The sequence below is a fragment of the Pipistrellus hanaki genome (assembly GCF_964339955.1).
Source record: "Pipistrellus hanaki genome assembly, chromosome: 2".
Taxonomy (NCBI): domain Eukaryota; kingdom Metazoa; phylum Chordata; class Mammalia; order Chiroptera; family Vespertilionidae; genus Pipistrellus; species Pipistrellus hanaki.
This window is the reverse complement of record NC_140504.1, coordinates 14,244,413-14,263,011: the sequence shown is the minus strand read 5'-3', so window position 1 is coordinate 14,263,011 and position 18,599 is coordinate 14,244,413. Positions and strand designations below refer to the sequence as shown.

The 18,599-nt window shown below is 37.8% G+C and overlaps 1 protein-coding gene across 1 annotated transcript in view; it reads right to left on the bottom strand.

Annotated features, from left to right (window-relative positions):
* TMPRSS15 (transmembrane serine protease 15) overlaps positions 1–17,060 on the bottom strand; it is a gene marked incomplete at its 5' end in the record, with an annotated part of 105,809 nt that extends 88,749 nt beyond the window's left edge. The window contains 4 exons of the mRNA XM_084874325.1: positions 2,670–2,821; positions 12,493–12,560; positions 12,835–12,965; positions 16,928–17,060. Coding sequence (XP_084730451.1) covers positions 2,670–2,821; positions 12,493–12,560; positions 12,835–12,965; positions 16,928–17,060 — 484 coding nt within the window. The remainder of the gene's footprint in view (positions 1–2,669; positions 2,822–12,492; positions 12,561–12,834; positions 12,966–16,927) is intronic.
* Between the last annotated feature and the right edge of the window lie 1,539 nt (positions 17,061–18,599).

Sequence of the window (18,599 nt, the reverse complement as noted above, 5' to 3'; positions counted from 1 at the left end):
AAAAAATATATGTATTTTTTTTTCTTAACAAAACTATGTCAACTACATAAGCTCTGAAGGAAACCAAAGCATGTCTTATGACAGCCCCTCATTTGATGAATTTGTTTTTGTTCAAAACTGTATTTATGGTAAGTGTGTAAAGAGGTATGTTCTTTTGTACTAACTATGCTGTTTATTACAGTATTTCTTTATTTCTGCATTGTCTTGTTTTTTTTCAAGAGTTATAGCAGCTTTACAAATGATACATGGTAGCTTATTAATGAAGAAGATAACAAGGTTTAGACCATGCTTTCACAAAGACTATATTTTAATTTCTATTATGTGTAGCTACACAGGATACTATGTAAAGATCCACAGTCTTTGTGAAAATCTTAACCAATTTTAAAATGTAATAAATTGGAAAATTCACATAGGTATTAGACTTAAATACCTACAATTAAGCTTATGAAATGTTGTAATATAATTCAACAAACTAAACGTAACTTCAAGAGCATATTCTTGAGTTGATTTTGTGATGTAGTTGATTGTATTCATGGTACTTATTCTAAGTTAGCTTAAAGGATATGTTTTTTATTGACTAAATAAATACCTTTTAAATCCACAAACTTTCCTCTCTCACATAGCCCAACTGCAAATAGTCATGAAAGTAAGATTTAAGCACACCTGTCAATTACTTTGCCACAGGAGACCTACAGAAACCAATGCACATTCAAATAAAGATAGCAAGAAATTACCTTTCTAGAAGAAAATAGACTATTAAAAAAAAACACACAATCAGTCCACATTGTTCAAAAATCAAACCATTATGGACAAATGCTAATATAGTGGTTAAGAGCACAGATACAAAGGTTTAATCTCCTGGGGTCAGAAGCCTTGATCCAATTCTAAAGAGCTGTGTGCTTTAAGGCAGTTTACCAACATCTGTGTTGGTCATCTTTGCAAAATGGGCATAGTGAAGACATCATGTAATAGGATGGAGATGAGGAGTAAATGTGCTATAGGTAATGCATCTGTTCTAGCTAATAATGGAGGGGGTTTCCAGTGCATTGGAAGCAGACATAGACCTAAAACAGTCTCTGCTCAACAGCAGTGCCCGAGGATACCACACCATCAGTAGAGGAGGCTAAGAACATTGTCTGTCTTCTCTCTGAACAGAACCACAGGATAAAGCTGGAGACTTAATAAAAGAGGAAACTGTGTTTGATGTTGTAAAGGAGAGCAAGGTTCATAATTTCATATCTACTATTACAAAATTGAAATAAAACAAATTTTAAAAATTCTGCATGTTTTTATATAGTCGATTCAGAGGAAAAATTATATTGACTGATCTCATTCTGTAGTGAAACTTTTCCAACTGACATTAGGATATTTGGAGTTTGCCTTTATTCCACTTGATGTGGATATTTGTAGGTTATTTAGTTTTCTAACATCCCCAAACTTCTGAATTCCAAAACAAAATTAGCCCCAAGGTTTACACATGAGGGATTGTGGACCTGGCTGGGATATTATTAATTGTTCTCAGCCAAAATAAGCACACTGTGTAATTAATGTTTGTTGAATTGATATCTAGAATGACAAAGCCTATCTAATAAAAGAGTAATATGCAAACTGACTGTCACTCCAAACACACAAGATGGCTGCCCCTATGTGGACATAAGATAGCCACCACATGATAGACAGCAGGGGAGGGCAGTTGGGAGAGACCAGGCCTGCAAGGGAGTGCAATTGGGGGCAATCAATCCTGCAGGGGAGGGCAGTAAGGGGTGACCAGGCCGGCAGAAGAGGGAAATTGGGGGCCACTGGGCCTGTAGGGAAGGGCAATTGGGGGGGATCCAGGCCTGCAGGGGAGAGAAGTTTGGGAGACCAGGCCTGCAGGGGAGGGCAGTTAGGGGCAAACAGGCTGGCAGGGGAATGGTTAGGGGGTGATCAGGCTGGCAGGCAGAAGTGGTTAGGGACAATCAGGAAGGCAGGCAGGCAAGCGGTTGGGAGCCAGCAGTCCTGGATTGTGAGAGGGATGTCCCAGATTGGAGAGGATGCAGGCTGGACTGAGGGAAACCTCCCGCTCCCTGTGCATGAATTTTGTGCACCCTGCCTCTAGTTTAGAATAAGCATTGATAGTTATATAGCCTGTTATTATTTTTGATCCTCTAATCTTCTTCACCTTTGACTTATTAGTACCTTATATTATTTGTTATATTGAAAATAGAATCTCATTATATAAATAAGTAACCAGGATGAATGAAACTCATTGACCCCTCATGTGCCTTTCCCCCTTTATGTTCTCAATTAGAGACTGGACTTGCCACCAGACTTTGTAATCTCATGTCCATGACTCAGAAACCAATGAGTATCACTTTCTGAGGAAGGGTTCTGGGAAATCAGGATGTGCCAGGCTAATGCCAAGAATATGATGAGACACATAAACATTTATGCATGCCAATATTTGTAGAACCTTTTTTGATATTTTATACTTTATAAACTTTTTCTCACTGATATGTTTCTTCAAATATGGTTTCTCCGTATTTCACATTTCTCAGATAAATGTGTTACTTCAAGCAATAAGACATGTTCCTGAATTCAAGGGTGATTCCATTGCTTCCTGGTATAGCACTAGGATTTTAATTTCATAGCTTAATGATTCAAAGAAATCAAATAATGTTCACAGATACCTGTAATATCAATGCTGTTCAAGTCAATACGGAAAATGACCAGTTGGCTGGATTTATTTGCTTTGATGCCTTGAATGAGTTCTTCTTTTACAGTTTTATCTGACACCCACTGGTCAAAGAAAAGGTCAAATTTGACTATAATGCTGCCATTTCTGCAAAGCAAAAAAATGACACAAGAGGGAAAAGTCAGCATTTTTGGAGTGATTTGAGCTCAATTCACATAAGATTTTTTTTTTAAAATTCTTTACATTTGTCACCTTCTTTAATCCTCATTACACCTGTACAAGGTAGGCAATATCAAATGTTATTTTCGTTTTACAGATGTAAGAAAAATGAATTAAAAGTCAACATGTTTTACCAAGAACAGAGACAGAGACAGAATGGGAATCTGAGTTTTCCGAGTTCCACATTAGCACACAGATTTTCAGGACAGGCTGTTTCCCAGGGCCCCCTGTTTTAAATTAAGCCAAATCAAGTAGTTTCATAAGATTTGCTCTTATTTTACAGTTTGAATGAATGGAGAGTGTGGGTTTGCAATTTCTCACAGATAATTTCTTAGTAGAGAAAAGTCTAAGGTAGTTTCACTGAGTTCAGAGACAATTTTCCTCTATAGTTTATGAAGATCTGATAGCAAGTTTATAGCAATGAATCTGTATCCATACTTTTCTCTATTCTTAATAGAAGATATCCAAATGTGCTCTATTTTAAGGGAGAGAAAGACATTACTGTAAGCATACCTGGATTATTGGAGATTTACAGGCATTTTTTCTTACTATCAAGGGTCAGGATTACCTGGGCTATACCATCTCAGACCATAACATTAGAGCTCAATTATACAGCCCATTTCACATTCCTTTTTATTTTATCCCCTGATCTGCAGCATGCACTTAAAAAGTTTTGCTCCCTGGTTATGTCTAAGTTTAAAGAAACAACAACAGCAATGACAAAATAATACTCCCCCCCCCCCCCCCCCAGGAGAGATAGTTGAGAGACTTTTTTTCTTCTGCCTACCTTTCTGTTTTCCCTCGTGCTCTGTTTTCAGGATACTACCACTTGGGAGACAAACTTTAGCAGATTTTCATTCTGTAGCCCTTGGTAAATTGGGGGCATTCAGGGTATACTTGGAGCCTTAAAAGCTAGACCAGGGAGAGCCAAATTTTGCCCATTATGTTTGCTAGATTCAAATTCAGGCAGTCATACTCATATCCTCACTATATGAAGTTAATGATCTTCTTGAAAGAGTTCTTCAACTCCGGAAGAGTTCTTTATGCATCTGTCCATATATCTATCTTCGTAGAACTTAGAATAAGTGTTGTTATTCTCTCCCTCCATAATTATACACAGAATCAAAAGGTTCCTGTAAAATCAGGGTAGACCAGCATCTGCACTTGGTAGCATATTCCTTTTTAATGTCTGTGCTGCTATATAGGTTCACATTTTAGCAGAAGTGATTCCTTCCTATGTAGTTGGTTTTTCTTTTTTTTTTTTTCTTAAATATATTTTTATTGATTTTTTTTTTTTTTTTACAGAGATGAAGTGTTGGGAGCTGCTCTGAAATCAGGGGACTTTTTCCTCGGAGCTGCCCTGAAAGCAGGGGTCTCGTGGTGGACACAGCTTTGGTAGGACAAAAGTCATAGCTCTCGTGAGAACGTGCTGTCAGCTTGTTTTGCAGCTTGTTAATGTAAAAATACTACTGACCTTTGTAAAGAATAACATATACTGTTTAATCTGCTGCTTGCGTATTGATTAGGAAGCAATTGTCTGCTTATGTACAGAAACAATGATGTGGTGATGGGTAAATACTTAGCCTAAAGGTCAGCAGATAAATATCTAGTACCTCCCTGCTTTTGCTGTAAAAAAACGAGCTGAGAAATAAACGCGGTACGCAGTCAACCCAGACTCTGTCCTCCTGTTCCCAGCTTTGTTCTTGTCTATTCTTTCTTATCCTCACCCCCTCATTTAGGTGTGGTACATCGCTGGCTGGCTCTGGCAGGTGGCGCCCAACGTGGGGCTAGCCTGAAAACCTGGGACAAAGGTAGAGGACGCTGCCCGGAGAAGGATGTCCGAGAAAACGAAAGTAAGTGTGTGGGCAGGGAGAGTTATTAACAGGAGTAAAACATGGGACAAGAGAATAGCAGAACGCTGTTCGTACAAGTACTTAAAAATATGCTTCGTTCTAGAGGCATGAAGGCAGGGCAGAAACAGTTAGAAAATTTCTTGAGTCTTGTGGAAGAGATCTGCCCATGGTTCCCAGAGGAGGGAACAGTAAATTCAGAGACCTGGAAGAAAGTAGGAAAGAAGTTACAGGAATATTATTCAGTCCATGGGCCTAAGAAGGTCCCAGTAGATACTTTCTCTTTATGGAATTTAATTAGAGATTGTTTCGACCCTCGTCATGAGGGGCATAGGTGGTCTGAGGGAATCGATAAGGCTAGGAGCTCCTCTTTACCAAGCTTCACAAAAGAGGTAGTAGAAGTTACTGCCCCACCAGCTCCACCGGAGGATTTATTACTACCCTCTCCACCTCCACCGGAGAATAATTATGAAGATCAGGGAGAGAAACTTTTGCTGACTCAGGCTTATGGGGAGGATCCCTTTGATGGGCTATCTCCTCAAGATCAGGAGGATCTGGAAGAAGCAGCTGCTCATTGCCATGATGACAACCCAGGACCTTGGATGCTAATGATAACTAGTCAGCAGGATAGGGATGAGTCAGACTGGAAGGCAGTCCTTAATGATGACCTAAGGGAGGTTAATAATATGTTAAAAGAAATGTTGAGGAGGCTTCCTCCTGAAGAGCCTAAAAAGCCTAAACCTTTGGAAATTCCTAAGGTAGACTTGGAGTCTGATGACAAGCCCTCCATCTTAGCAGGATTAGACCCTCCACCTTCAAAAGGAAATACTATAATAGCAGTAGCACCTGCCGGAGCCAGCCGGCAATGTACCACACCTAAATGAGGGGGTGAGGATAAGAAAAAATAGACAAGAACAAAGCTGGGAACAGGAAGACGGAGTCTGGGTAGACTGCCTTACCGAGTTTATTTCTTAGCTCGTTTTTTTACAGTAAAAGCAGGGAGGTACTAGATATTTATCTGCTGACCTTTAGGCTAAGTATTTACCCATCACCACATCTTTGTTTCTGCACGTAAGCAGAGAATTGTTTCCTAATCTATACGCAAGCAGCAGATTAAACAGTATATGTTATTCTTTACCAAGGTCAGTAGTATTTTTACATTAACAAGCTGCAAAACAAGCTGACAGCACGTTCTCACGAGACCTATGACTTTTGTCCTACCGGAGCTGTGTCCACCAAGAGACCCCTGCTTTCAGGGCAGCTCCCAACAATGAAGAGAGAGGGATAGAGAGTTAGAAACATCAATGAGAGAGAATCATCGATCACCTGCCTCTTGCACACCCCCTACTGGGGATGTGCCCACAACCAAGGTACATGCCCTTGACCGGAATTGAACCCGGGACCTTTCAGTCCGCAGGCTGACGCTCTTTCCATTGAGCCAAACCAGTTTCGGCGGTTTTTCATTTTTGAAGTAAACAGGTTACTCTGATACAATAAATTACACATTTCACCTCTATTGAATTATTTAAAAATCTTACAATGTTTAACTTTCCAATTATTTGCTTAAATTATAATAACCAAATCTTCCAATCTACAAGGCTCATTAGTAACTATTTAGTTTATGGTTCCCCAAACTTACCCACATGTGAAATATATTTATATTTTACTAGAGGCCCAGTGCAAAAAATTCATGCACTGGTGGAGAGGCTCAGCCTGGCCTGCAAACTCTCACAGTCCAGGACCCCTTGCTCCTTTCCGCCTGCTTTCCCACTGTTTCTTACTGCTTGGCTCGCTGCTCCTTAACAACGCTGATGAGGCAGGAGAGGTTCCTCCCAGCACCGCTGTGCTCAGCAGCCATGAGCCTGGCTTCTGGCTGAGTGGCACTTCCCCCCTGTGGGAGTGCACAGACTACCAGGGGCAGCTCATGTGTTGAGTGTCTGCCCCTGGTGGTCAGTCAGCATCATAGTTCTGGTCATTCTGCTATAATGGTTGATAGGTTTTTTTTGTTTTTTTTTTAAATATATATAGATAACCTTCATACTTTCAAGAGAAAGTCTTCTCTCTTCTTTCTTCCTCCCTGTCTCCAGCCCCTTCTCTCCTTGCCTTCTCCTTCTTTTGTCTCTTTAACATCCTCAGCCCTCAAATATAATAGTTAAATGGACAGGATTAAATATGGTTAAGATAAAATGAGAGTGAACAAATCCATTAATTTCTCTGCCTTCAATTCCATGTCTCCTTCTCCTTGGTTGCACAGTCGTTTTATTTTGACCAAATCTGAGTTTTCTCTTATGTAATTTCCACATGTTTAATTTGACTGAACACTTGCTTTTATTTTTTTAAGGCAATAGGAGAGGGAAGATATTTTTGATAGAGAAAGTACAAGTATGGAATTTTCCTTCACTGACTTGAAAGTAACTGGATGGGTTCATCCTCAGGCATAAAACACCTTTGTATGAAAGATGTGTTTTCTTACTTGTGAATTATACATTGCACTTAATAATTTATGCTTTGAAAGGACAGGAGTTACAGATCCTATGTCCACATAGAGTTGTCTTCTTTAACATTTGCTTTCCTAGTCAATGGAAATGTTGAGATAGGAGAGGTATACAGGAGAAATAGGAAAACCATAATAGACACTTGTGTTTCACTCAATAAGAATGCGAAAGCTGTTATTTTAGTAGTTTAGTAATGATTTCTATAGCACAGCTCTGAGATTGATTTTATTTATTATGGTAAATGAGAATTCTTCCTTTAGGAAAATAATAAAGAAACAATAGCTGTCTTCACTTCAAAGTACTTCTTCCAGTAAAATATCTGAGTTGTGTATTTTTTTTTTTGTAAAAGCAGATAAATCCTATCATTGTACAGAGAGCTTGTGTGCAATAAATCAAAATGTTTCTTATCTTTTATTTTCCTTAATGACATTGATAACCCCTGGGGTTGCTGAGTAAACAGAAGTCTTTTCTTTGTTAACTTTGTGACTCATCTATGCTCAAAGGGCAGAGTAAGTGGCTTACTGCCACCGAGGGCAAACAGCTCTTCATTAAAAGAACCCACTGCTAAATGCTCCCTGAGTCAAAGCACTTCCCATACAGCAGAATAACAGAAAGTGTTCCCACAGGGGAGCAGACCATTTGCTTGATCTGCAGAGTGGCCACACACACACACACACACACACACACAAGCATGTGGTGTGAGTGCAATTAGAATCGGTAACAACAAAGAAAATAGGTATTTTAAAGGATTTTTAGATGCATTTCCACAATGAGAGTGGATATTGTGAGGTCATACCTCACTTATTTGTTTCTTGATTTTATCAATTGGAGTTTAAAATTAAAATAATTTATAAAGCTAATTAGGAATCAGCCACTTTTTCCTATGAGTGAAATATGCCATTTCATATGTGAATTATTCCAAGTAAACTTAAATATTTGCATGTTTGCTTGTTACTTTCTCCCCTGCTTCTGAATTTCCCCATCTTTCTCAGGCTCCCAAAGAACTGACCTGCAATTTATGGTCTTACAGACATTTGCATAAAATGTCTTTGCATCTTTAAAAAACTCACTTCTGATTTAAAAGTCATTCAGATATGACTAAGAGAGGTGTTTCTACATGGATGAAGTATATTATTTGAGAACCATTATAAAATATGCATCAAGGTTTAGGGACTATATTGGTCTCCAAGGTAACTATAAAGAAGAAGAAGAAAAAAAACTCCTCAGCTGAAATAATGTAGTTTCAAATTTTAAAGAGTGACTTTAGCATTCAGAGAAATAAAAATTACTTATTAAATATTGAAGAAAAGGCTGGGGTTTTAATAACCCACCAGGCCTATATATAAATGTCTATACTCAGCAAATGTTCTCAATCTAGTAAAAGTAAAGTTACCCAGCACATCATACTATGTGAAATGAAAAGTCCCATTCAGGAAACTATCCCAATGAGCTCTGCGATAGATATCATGCTCTGTACAGATGTCACTGTGCAGAGGAGAGGCCAGGGCCTGAGACACCTCTCCTCAAGGAGCATTCACACTTGAGAAATAAGTCTGAGTTGATGGTTTAATGCAGATCTCCACACTCAATCCTCCACAAAACTGGAAAAAAGGAATTAGTTCCACTCACTCCAAAGTGGGCAAATAGCTTAAAGTTAAAAAAAAAATCTTGCATGCATGCTTTCACCCTCACAGAATAAATATTGAATAAATATTTAGAAAAAAATATCACTTTGAGGAAGACAAATTAACCTTTCCTGAGAGTCCACATGTCTCTTCTCAGTCTTGACAGGAGGGCAATAAAAGAGGCTGCTACCAGCAGTAATAAACCCTGGCAAATAGGAGCAGAAGCTTCTGTATTGCAGATATAGTAGGTGGGGATAGCGCTGGCTGCCTACTGCACTGAGTTGTCATGGATATACAATGAGAACTAGTTTAGAATTTTTTTTTTAATTAAAATTCTATTATAACAGAAAGTTAAAGCCATAGTAAGAGCATACTAATTTTTATATCTATCAAACACGGGACAAAGGAAATCATGTTAACACCGAACATAGTACTCAATATATCAAAGCCAGGTGTTAAATAAATGGCTCTTTCATTTGCTAGGATTTTATAAAACCCGTTCTCTGAGCCAGACATTAACTAGATTCTTAAAATACAGGTGTTAAGGACACATTCTATGCCCTGAGGGAGCTCACTGTCCAGTAAGATGACAGGCAAACTGACAATTGCATTACAGTATGAGGATTGTTACTTTATTTGTAGTTATGAGGTGCTAACCAGGACTAGATTGGCAGGTGGGCATCTCCTGAGGAGGCAACATGGACTGGTTCTTAATGGCATATAAGGATGAATCCTAAGGATAATTATATATATATATATATATATATATATATATATATATATATATATATATATATATATATATATATACATATATATATAGCCAGGGCCGTCAAATCCAAAGCAACCAACCGAACAGGCTGAGTGGAGCAACCAGGATGGCAGAGGGATTAATGAGGGATGACCAAACGCAGGCTGCATGGGGCAACCAGGCTGGTAGGGGGGCCAGTGAGAGGCAAGCAGGTTGGCAGAGGGGCAACCAGCCTGACAGGGGGGGGGGGAAGTTAGAGGTGACCATGCTGGCAGAGGGGGGCAGTTGAAGGTGTCCAGGCCACCGGGGGGCGGGGCAGTAAGGGATGATCAGGCTGGTGGGTGGGGCAGTTAGGGACAACTAAGCTGGCCAGAGGGGGGCTGTTGAGGGCAACAACTCCAGCAGGGGTGGCAGTAAGGGGTGATCATGCTGGCAGTGGGCAGTTGGGGATGACCAGGTTGGCAGGGGGGGCACTTGGGGGCAACCAGGCCAGAAGAGGGGGCACTTAGGGGTGATCCAGTTGGCAGGCAGAGGCAGTTAGGGGTCATCAGTCTGGCGGGGGGGGGGGGGGGGCGGGGCAGTTAGGGGCAATCTGGCTGGCATGCAGGCAGGTGAGCAGTTAGGAGCCTGCATTCCTGGATTGTGAGAGGGATGTCTGACTGCCGGTTTAGGCCCAGGATCGGGCCTAAACCGGCAGTCAGACATCCCCCGAAGGGTCCCAGATTGGAGAGGGTGCTGGCTGGCTGAGGGGACACTCTCCCATTCATGGATTTCAAGCACTAGGCCTCTAGTAGGTAATTAGGAAGAAATGAGTTCCAGGCAGTGAAGAAGTAAGCAGGATGCTTCTGAGGGTGTACAGGTAATATGGTAGGACTGGTGTTGAAACCCCTTGCGGGGGTGGAGGGGAGAGGGTGGGAAGCAAAAATGGAAGGCAAAAGTAAGTTTTTGAAGCAAAACTTGAAAGAGTACCTAATTTTAGTACAACAACTCTAGAAATAGTCTTCAGGTATTGGAAAGACTGAGATAAGAAAATAGAGATACCTTTATCCTATAAAATATTAATAACTACCACTAGGACCAGTGGGTGAGAACTAAGAAAATAAAGACGTCATTGAAAATATGAAATAATTTTCCAGCAACTGAAGTTATAAAGAAAAAATAAAATAGTAATAATATCGATGTTCACAGTGACCTTGGCAATGGATTCCCAATTCTTTCAGATATCTATAAATGAGAGAACTGCTTTAAAGAGGACAAATCTCTTTCTTTTGTTGGATGAGGGTGAACTTCATTCTGAGGCTGTGGGTATTCCAGGCCAAAGCAGGCAAGCAAACGCTAGACTATGTCCCTTTAAAATCTTTCTTTCTCCTGCATGCTTATGACACACACTGTACAGGGGTGGGCAGAAGGAGGGTTGCGGTTACATTGTGACATTCTTTTGAGTTAATTAAAGTATTGTAATAATCATAACCTGCGTGTCTTTCTATACAAACTACTAAAACCTACTTTTGCCCACCTCTGTATATACACTGAGTGGCCATATTATTATGTGTTCAGAGATCAGAATAATCTGCCCACTCCGTGTGTATCCTATATAATAAAAGGCTAATATGCCAATTGTCCCCTCAACCAGGAGTTCCACCATCGGGCAGGCCGGCCAACCGCCCATGTCCCTTCCACCTCACGGATTCATGTACCAGGCCTCTAACACACACACACACACACACACACACACACACACACACACACACACACACAGAGTGGCCAGATTATTATGCATTTAGAGACCATAATAATCTGGCCACTGAGTGTATAGCTACCTAGTAACATTAGTTAGCACTTTATAATGATGCACATGTATTACATGATACATGAATAAGAGTAAAATGAATGAAATGAACGGCTGTTTACATTTTATAGGCAGTGACTTTGAGTTGTCGGGAAAAGGTGCAATGAGGCCACTGCTCTCTGGTCTGGAACTCTTCCATTGGGATTTCATTTCAAGTTGTAGGCATGGAGGTTTCTCTTTGTCCATCTTTTCTGACTGTGTTAATTACTTTCAATCGCAGGGCACCAGAGGCCCTAAAACTAACACTGATTTACCACCAAGTGAAAGAAAATGTGAGATGGACATTTGTAACTAAGGTGTACTGCCATCGGCCCGGCTTACTTAAGTGTCTAAAGGTTTCCCGAAGCTTAGCTTGCCTTTTGTTGCTTGCTTTCCTCCATTTCATTTCTGTAGAAAAGAGAAGTTTCCTCTACTTTTAAAAAAATGAAACTCCCTCTCTTTGACCTTTTCCCTATTAACTTAGTTTTATAGATTCCAACTGGCCTCACAATTTCCTGCTGGCTAATATTCTTATTCCTCAGGCCTTTTGGTAGCTTGCAGTGAAGAAAACTCCTGATACAAGTATCCACAGAAGAATTATGTCATGGTGCTATTCATCTAAGACTCATTCATTTATTGAGCACTTACTATATTCGAGGTACAGTCTTATGTTCTCTGGACACAACTACACAGGTCACTTCTCGCTTGTGACTTGAAGTGTAAATGAAGTGTAAATAAGCAAGCTTCCTCCATATGTTCATAGCAAATCAGATACTGTATTTGAATCTGCACACCTTCACCTCAGCCCCCTCCACTTGTCTGCAGATTTGACCCTCAGGAGAGAGAAACATGTTAACGTAAGATCAATTATTCAGTAATTATTATTATTTGCCACTAATATGAAAGTTTTTCAATCCTCATAACAATGTTGAAAGTTCCATTTTCTCCTAAAAGTAGTGACATTATTTTATAAATACGAGCAAATAGATCAGTATTTTGTGATGCTGTGCTTCCTTTTCTACCAACAGAAAAATTTTGAGCTGTACTCACTCAAATCGTGAAACTCTTGAGTGTTTATATTCATTTTTCAGGTTACTTGATTGAAAGATCTCATCTACCTAAAAAGAGAAAGGGTTTAAAAAGCATATGAAATTTAAGATGTGAGCTTCTGTTTAAAAAGTTAAATAGTAATTGTTAAGATCTGCTTAGAACTGAATTAGTGGTGATTTCCTTGTCTTCAGTGACAAGGCTCATACATTTAAACATCCTGGGCATATTACATTTATTTACTAATTTCTTTCAAAGCAAGAAAGCAGGATCTATGTGTCTTTTGGCAAGTAGTTAGTGAAACTAAGTTACAAAATTTTAAACCAGCTGAAGACAGTCTCCTACCATTTGCTGAAGGTCAAAAGCAAGAACTTTGAAATCCGCTGAGCGTTTGTCTTGCAAATTCGGATTATAGGTAGCTCCTGATATTATTTTCAGGGTCCCTCTGGCTTCATAACTGTTTCCAAATACTGCATCTAAATAAATTAATAAGAAATAAAATACTTAAAATGTGAATTATAAGAGAATATGCACATCCTGGTTAAGACATAAAGTGCTTGCTTGATGTGCTTGTGCTGTAGTTTCTCTGGTTTACTTTGCATCCTTCATGTTTTCCAATCAGCTCCTTTCCCCCCTCCTATCTGGTTGTTTTAAAAAATAAAATATTAAACTTCTTCTCTGTCCTATTTATTTTTATTTTATTTTTTTTGCGTTCTTTGAAGTCTGACCTATATTCCATGCTTTCAAGCTTTTTTTTTTTTTTTTTTTTTTTTTTGCTATTGAGATTCTTCTTGGAAAATACAGAGATGATCAACTTATCCCAGTTATGATACTAATTCAGGGAAACATGGTGAGAGCTAGACCATTAAAAATTTGTAGCTACTTTCAGTTATTTCTTGAACACCTAGCATCCAGGGTCTCTGCTGGATTTCTGCTTGTGAACTGCTGTGCATATTACTGTGGGAGCCACTTTGAAACCCAGCTTTGAAGCGACTTCTTTCAACCTAGTAATTACAAAATTGGATTGTGTGACCTTTTGCCATTAGATGGTGAATGTTATTATTAGGGAAGTTATTGAGAAAGCTGCAGAAAATATATTATCTCAATATTTAAAAAGCATAAGGAATTAAAGCTAATAAATTGCATATAAACATGGGTACTAAAATGTGCCATCAAGGCCCACATAATTGGCTAGTAGGCACATGCAACAATGCTCAAGGTCATTAATCATCCTAGAGATGCAAATAAAAACGATAATGAGGTACCATCTCACACCTGTCAGAATGGCTATCATCAATAAATGAACAAACAGCAAGTGTTGGCCAGGATGTGGAGAAAAGGGAACCCTCATGCACTGTTGGTGGGAATGCAGACTGGTGCAGCTACTTGTGGGAGGAAAACAATATGGAGATTCCTCAAAAAATTAAAAATGAAGCTACCTTTTTAACCTATTGATTCTACTTCTGGGAATATACCCTAAGAATCCCAAAACACCAATCAGAAATAATATAATCATCCCTATGTTTATAACAGCCTTATTTATAATAACCAATATCTGGAAATAGCCCAAGTGCCCATCAGCAGATGCGTGGATAAAAAAGCTGTAATACATTTACACGGCAGAATACTATGTGGATGCAAAAAAGAAGAAATGCTTAACCTTTGTGACAACATGGATGGACCTAGAGAGCATTATTTTAAGTAAAATAAGCCAGTCAAAAGAAGACAAATATCGTATTCTATGCAGATCCCATGGACATGGGCAATTAGTTTGGGGAAAGCCAAGGGAGGGGGAGGTGCAGGAAGGTGGATGAGGGCAAAGGGGGGCGGGCCAAAGGTGGACACTTACAATAATGTCAACATTAAACATTTTAAATTAAAAGTGTCCTGCTTAAAGCCTTTATCAGAATACTCCCTTTGCTGTATATTCATATTTAAAATGAATCAGTTCAACTAAAACTTGCACAACAATGAAATCATTATACATGTAATAACAATGATATGAATTCTCACATTGATCTGTTATGTCAAGATGTTATTTCTTCATTTCTCTGATAATGAAACTGGAGCTTAGATTCACTAAGAAAAACTCCCAAACTAATAGAGGTCATAAGTGGAAGGTATGGAATTTGGGCACAGAATTGGCTGACTCTAGAAGACAAAATCTATTATATATTAACAACAAATTTTCTAGTTCAGAAGAAACAGTAGAAATAATATTTCAAATAATAAGTGTACATTGAGTTTAAATAGTTATAACTGCATAATTTATGTAACACATTATTTATACTATTTTTTTTAATACTCAAAATTACATTGGGATTTGCATGCTTAAATGTAAAAGACAAGGAAAAACTGAGACAAGAAAATAAGTCATGGATCAGACTGAGGAAGCATGACCATTAAATTTTATATAGGACTCTGCTCTGGATCCTCAACAGATAAAGGACATTAATGGAAAAAAAAACCAACACCTATGGAATTTAAATACATGTGCAGTTCAGTTAATAATTGCACTAATGCTCATTTCTTGGCCATAACAATTGTGTTATGAATATACAAGATATTGACATTAGGGGAAGCTAAGCAATGGTTATATAAATTCAACCATTTCACAATCTTTTTGTAACTCTAAAAAATGATCTCCAATAAAAAGCAAAACAATGTGTATTGGAAGTAATACGTCTTATGTCTTCTTGTGCTTTACTATAGCTATAACTTTAATCCTTTTAAGTAAGTTGTTCACTGTTAAATCATGTTATAAATATTTATTTTCTATTTTACTTGTAATATAACTTGCTTTTGTTTCTTTATTGAGATCTAAGAGTCCAATGGACTTCCAAATGATTATACTGCATATCCTTGAAGTTATTCAGTGTTTAAGTAAGACCAAAGTAGCTGCTTTTCTATAAGTCTAAGAGAACTTCTATAATTTATTTAATTGTTCATATAATCATATAAAATATCTGTAAGACCTCTTTCACTTTAAAATATATCCCTCATATATGGAGATAGTATTTAAGTAAACTAGGGATTATATTGGAATTATTTTGTAAAAATAAAAATTATATTTATAAAATTCTTATTTAAACTTATTTACTAGAGGAAGAAAGCCACTCAAAGACTGAGATTTTTCTTAGTAAAACCAAAATCACTCACATGAAAAGGTTTCACCTTTGTGAGTTTTCAAAAAGAATTAATCTAATAATATATACAGTGATTTGTAATTTAAAAACTGTAAAAATTTTCTCAGAAAAAATGAATCCAATACTCAGGTTGCTGTGCTGTCACTATTTTAAAGTTTACTGTATAAATGGGTAAATAGTACATGAGCCATAAGCGCATACGTCCTAGAGTTGGATTGTCTAGTTTGAAATCTTCCACTACCTGGTAATGATGCAAATCTAATCAAGTTACCTAAATTCTCTGTCTCTGATTCATCACCTATAAAGTGAAGGTAACTTATACAGATTTGTTGTAACAACAAAATACATTTGGAGATCCTTAAAAAGTTGTTGGAGTATATAATTTCACTCTAAATCAGAGGTTCTCAACCTTTCTAATGCTGGGGCCCTTTAATACAGTTCCTCATGTTGTGGTGACTCCCAACCATAAAATTATTATTTTTGTTGCTACTTCATAACTGTAATTTTGCTACTGTTATGAATCATAATGTAAATATCTGTGTTTTCCAATGGTCTTAGGCAATCCTACTAGTAGTTCTGAGGTTGAGAACCGCTAGCAGCGTCGTCTAAGATATTTACACTACTATGCAAAACAGTAGCAAAATTACAGTTATGAAATAGCAACAAAAATAATTTTATGTTTGGGAGTCACCACAACATGAGGAACTGAATTAAAGGGTTGCGCATTAGGAAGGTTGAGAACCACTGCTCTAAATTAAAGTTATCTCTTCTTCTTGTTCTGTTTATCACAGTTTGCTACTCAGCTTCAGATCTTTATAATTCTACATTTACATCCACATTCACTTATATTGTTGCAATGAAAATTGTTAGCCTAAAAAGAGGATGAATATAGCATTCTCTGAGATAAATAGTACTTTTCTTTAACTATCTACTTATCAATTTGTTTAGTCAACACTTTAATATGTTTGTGACTTAAATCCCATCAGAATTCACCCACAAGCTATAAAACCTACTTTGTTATATGTGGAAACTGAGAAACATACTTAACATTTTTAAAAATATTTTTTATTTAAAAAATTAGTTTCATGTTTGAATTCTGAAGTAAGTTTTTAATTATAGGCCAACTAATTTTTCTAATATTCTATGAAGTGAACTGCAGCAAAGCATATGAATACCAAATAAATATCTTGTCATGAAAGACAGCAATGAATACAGGTCCTAACAGGGTAACGAGATGAAAGTGGGCACATTCCTCTGAGAGTGCCCTCCATAGCCAGCGTCCCAGGACTCACCTTTTTCTGATTCCTTGATTGCCAACCAGGACACTGCAATTAACCCCGCACAGAGAACCAGCAAAATGGACAAGAGAGCTACCAACGTGGCTTCATAGGTGCTGAGAGGGTGATGGCTTCTTTTTGACACCATTTTTGGCTTTTGAAGAAAATGCTCATCTAAACACTGTGAGAGAATATAAAAACCTGCACCCACCGACGAGGAAAATCTAAGTTTTCAAAAAAGATTGGGAAAGCAAGGGCGGAAGTCTCCACTAGTCTTACTAGTCAGTGTAAACGCCTTTGTGTGTGTCCAAAGAGCAACATTATGTCTCTCTATATTACATAGGTTTAAAAGGGAAGTTAATCGTTAATCTTTAAGAAGATATAAATGAGCAAAGAGATACCTGAAGTTGTACATGTTAATCATCTGCGCAGGCCATTTGTTGAGATGAGTGACAATAAATGCATGTTGTAAACAAAAGTTGACCTTCATCGTTTTGAAAACCATTAGGAAAAATATACTCTTCATGCTGGTCAAGTTAGTCACGAGGCATAAGCTGTAGAGAGTTCCTAACAGGTCAACGTTTTGTACTCTGACTCATTGTTAAGGCATTTCTCTTGTGCAATGTCAGTGTAGACATTCTAAAAATAACTTTTATGAACAGGTATATATAAAGCCTAACATATATGTTAATATTTATATTTGTGTGTGTATTTCTTATTGAAACAATCACAAATTTTGAATTCTCCTTTATATGACGCAAGTGAAGTTATGCAGTGTAAAGCAGTATTGGTTTAATGTAAAGGAAAGTCCACTTAAGGCATCAAATGGCAACTCTTTATGGCTTCGTGCAATTCTCCACCAATGAGAGTCTCTGCTGCCAGAAGAATCAAGCATTTGCTTCTATTTTAAGGAAGTGTCTTGGGCAGAGGAGCTATTGCTTCCTTGTCCTGGACCTTATCTCAGTAAACATGCCAATTAGAACAAGAGAACAGGTTCTGATAACTGCATTCATTACTATAGACCTAGACTTTCTGGGAATATCAAGACTATTTTCTGACAGGTTACGTCCAGTTTATCATTGGAACGTCCACATCTTGACTAACAATGAGTCTAGAATTAAAAAAAACAAAACAAAACACAAATATAGGGTGTTTTTTTTTTTTTAAACCAAAGGTAGGCTTACAGTTGTTCATATGGAAAATAATAAATAAGAATAAACTTTACTTTTGCCCCCCTCCCCTTCCCATAAACAAAAGCAAACCTATGTTGAAGTAACCCCATTAGCCTTTTGCTCTGGTAAGTAAAAGTGGCCACGGGTAATGAAGTCCCAGATCACAGGTCCTTAATACACTAAAATGGGTTAAAATGAGCAATAGCTACCTTTCTTGCTTCTTTACCATTGAAAGAAGAGACTGGAGCATTTCAGTCTAAAATCCCCACCATAAAAAGCAGAATATAATTTTTAAAAATGTATGTCATAGTATACATACATTGTATACTATGGCATACGTTATATTATGTATGTATACTATGACATACATTGTATAATATATATATATATACACATTATATTATTTAACCAAGTTAATGCTAATTGTATTATTAGGCACTTTAAAATATACATGAATGAGAGATACCACTGGTGGAGAGGGGAGAGGCTCATTTTGCTGCTATATGATGATAGAC